Source organism: Acanthisitta chloris, unplaced genomic scaffold, assembly GCF_000695815.1.
Source record: "Acanthisitta chloris isolate BGI_N310 unplaced genomic scaffold, ASM69581v1 scaffold16847, whole genome shotgun sequence".
NCBI classification, from domain to species: Eukaryota; Metazoa; Chordata; class Aves; order Passeriformes; family Acanthisittidae; genus Acanthisitta; species Acanthisitta chloris.
This window is the reverse complement of record NW_008684442.1, coordinates 1,221-4,437: the sequence shown is the minus strand read 5'-3', so window position 1 is coordinate 4,437 and position 3,217 is coordinate 1,221. Positions and strand designations below refer to the sequence as shown.

Below are 3,217 nucleotides of genomic sequence, written 5' to 3'. Positions count from 1 at the left end.
ATCCATTCCAGTGCCTCACCACCCTCCCAGAGAGGAATGCCTTCCCAATATCCCATCCAGCCCTGCCCTCTGGCAGTGGGAAGCCATTCCCTGTGTCCTGTCCCTCCATCCCTGGTCCCAAATCCCTCTGCAGCTCTCTTGGAGCCCCTTTAGGCCCTGAGGCTCTAAGGTCTCCCCAGGAGCTTCTCTTCTTCAAGCTATCAGGCAGCATTTGGACAATGCTGAGCTCACTCCAAGTGCTTCCAATCCACTCACTTCATTTCCTGCTCATCCTCCTCTTGCTCCTTTCGCTTCTGCTCCTCCTCATATTCCTTGTACTGCTTCAGCATGGCCTCAAAATCCACGTTTGCCTGGCGCTGGTTGAGCTCCTTCAGCTCCTGCAGGTTCTCCAGAACCTCCATCTCCAGCTTGGAGTCCTTGGTTCGGTTCTCCAGGACCTGAGTGACAGGAGATAGGTTGGATTATGTGAGGCAGCAGAGCCTGAGAGCAACCAACAGCTCCTCAGCCAGGATGGGGCAGGAAACACCAAGAGGATCATCCTCATCCTCATTTTTGGGTAGGACAGGAAAACCTGAAGGTCTAAAAATGGCTACAAAGTCTCCCATGTGGGTGAGGAAAGTCAGGCAGAGCAGGAGAGGTTTTCCTTCAGTTCTCATACCTTCATGGGATTGTTGAGCTCTTCCTCTTCCCTCTCCTTCTGCATCCTCTTCTCTTCTTCCTCCAGGAGCTTCTCAGCCTGGAAGTTGCGAGTGGCTCCGTGTTCCATGGTGTAGTCTGTGTTCTCGGGATCTGTCTGAGGAACAGGACAGCAAAGTCATTGTACTGAGGGAATTCTGCTCCAGAGCCACATATTCCTCAGTTTCCTGAAGAAAATTGGCTGCTGCAGCTGACCCAGGGGTGGGTGAGACACTTCAGGACTGCAAACTGTCATGGTAAGGGATGATATACCAAAACACCTCACTCAGACTGAGTCTTGCTGGGAAAGCCCTTCCCCATGGAGTCAGGGGAGTCATGGAATGTCCTGAGCTGGGAGGGACACACAAGGATCAAATCCAACTCCTGGCCCTGCACAGACACCCCAACAATGCACCCTGTGCCTGAGAGCACTGGGCAAACACTACTGGAGCTCTGTCAGCCTTGGGGCTGTGACCACTGCCCTGGGGAGCTGTTCAGTGCCCAAACACCTCTGGGGGAAGAACCTTCTCCTGATATCCAATCTAACCCTTCCCTGACACAGCTCCCTGTTCCCTCAGCTCCTGTCACAGGTCCCAGAGAACAGAGCTCAGGGCCTGGCTCTGCACTGCCCCTCCTGAGGAAGTCCCCAGGCCTCCCTAGGAAGTGAGAGCCCAGAAAAGAGGGAAGAAATCCCACCTTGAAGGTAATCTCTGCCAGGCAGCGAGTGCACTTGATGTAGAAGCGGAAGATGGGCAGGCCCAGGTACACCTCATTCTGCACAGTCTCCTTCCTGGCATTGAACTTCTTCCCCTTGTAGATGTACTCCCCACAGGTCTTACAGCTGGGAAAGGAGAAGGAAAATCCAGGATACATCCAAAAGAAGGGAATAAATAGATAAAGAAATGTACATGGGAGTTTTAGGCAATGTCAGTTTGGGCAATGGTTGGTTTTACCTTTGGAAATGTAGTGTCTGCTCATCAACCAAATCCAAAGTCATAGGATCATGGAATGGATTGGGTTGGAAGGGAATTCCTTCCCAGTATCCTATCTACCTCTCCTGGATGGAGGGACAGGACAAGGGGGAATGGCTTCCCACTGCCAAAAGGCAGATTAGGTGGAATATTGGGAAGGAATTCCTCTCTGTGAAGGTGCTGAGGGGCTGGGACGGATTTCCCAGAGCAGCTGTGGCTGCTCCATCCCTGGGAGTGTTCCAGACCAGGTTGGACAGGGCTTGGAGCAACCTGGGCTGGTGGGAGGTGTCCCTGCCCATGGCAGGGGTGGGATGAGATGATCCTTAAGGTCCTTCCCACCCAACCCACCCCATGATTCCATGCCTGATCCACAATTCCCTCTCTCACCGCATGTTGAAGGGAGCCATGAGCCGCACCACATATTGCCGATCCTTCGGGAGTTTGAGCTTTGGGATCTTCGCTGGATCAAAGTCTGGAGGGTAATATTTCTGGAGAGAGAACATAGATGAGGTGCTGAGGGACCTGGGTGGGCTCAGCATGGAGAAATGGAAGCTCGGGGGGACCTTCTTATTCTCTACAACTCCCTGCCAGGAGGTGCAGCCAGGTGGGGTCAGGCTCTGCTCCCAGGGAACAACAGGATAAGAGGGAATAGCCTCAAGCTGCACCAGGGGAAGTTCAGGCTGGACATCAGGAATTTCTTCAGGGGAAGGGTTATCAGGCATTGGAACTGTCCAGGGAGGTGGTGGAGTCACCATCCCTAGAGGTGTTCAAGGAATGACTGGACATGGCACTCAGTGCTCTACTCCAGCTGACAAGTTGTGATGGGTCATAGGTTGGACTTGATGCTCTTGGAGGCCTTTTCCAGCTGGAATAATTCTGGGACTCTGAGCTGGGTCTGGGCTGGCTCCCAGCTGCTGTTCCAGCCTGAAGCCTCAGCTCCCAGAGCTGGACCAGTGTGGCCTTGTGTGCTGGTTTGGTCTGGGGGAGAGTCACTTTGCTTCCCAGTGGGAGAAATGTCCTTCTTTCCATGCCCAGCTGGGGGAATGGACACCTGTCCTGGGAATGGGATCCTGAACACCTTCCTAGGAATGGGATCAAGACACCTTCCTGCCCCTGGGAAGCAAAGAATTAACCCCTTCTTCTGCTTTCCTTCTGTGTGTGGTTCTTCCTCCCCTTTTCCAACACTCTTTAGCTCACCCCACGAGTTTTCCAGCCTGGATTCCTCTCCCAATCCCACTGGTGTGCACTGAGTGAGTGGCTGTGAGGGGTTTGGCTGCTGCTTTGGGGTTAACCACGACCCTCTGCTATCCCAGGGTGGTCTCCAGCGCCAACCTCCCCCAAGCGCCAGGCAGTGTGGGAATCTGTCTGTCTGTCCGTCCATCCTCACCCACTGCACCCACAGCTTTAGGTCCTCACCCTCCTCTCACCCCTGTCAGCCTCCCCAGCATGAGGACCCCCACCCTAACCCCCTGACAGCTCCTCCAGACACCCCTCCTCGCCCCAAGACCCCGAACCCACAGGTTCTCCCATCACCTCCACTCTGAGGCGCCACCTCAGCCATCAACGACCCT

The 3,217-nt window shown here is 54.3% G+C and overlaps 1 protein-coding gene across 1 annotated transcript in view; it reads right to left on the bottom strand.

The window, feature by feature from the left end:
- Nucleotides 1–3,217, bottom strand: part of CCDC94 (coiled-coil domain containing 94) — a 6,902-nt gene that overhangs the window by 3,570 nt on the left and 115 nt on the right. Inside the window, exons 2-5 of the mRNA XM_009079352.1 lie at nt 2,034–2,134; nt 1,372–1,516; nt 659–793; nt 256–437 (exon numbers count right to left, since the gene is read on the bottom strand). Coding sequence (XP_009077600.1) covers nt 256–437; nt 659–793; nt 1,372–1,516; nt 2,034–2,134 — 563 coding nt within the window. The remainder of the gene's footprint in view (nt 1–255; nt 438–658; nt 794–1,371; nt 1,517–2,033; nt 2,135–3,217) is intronic.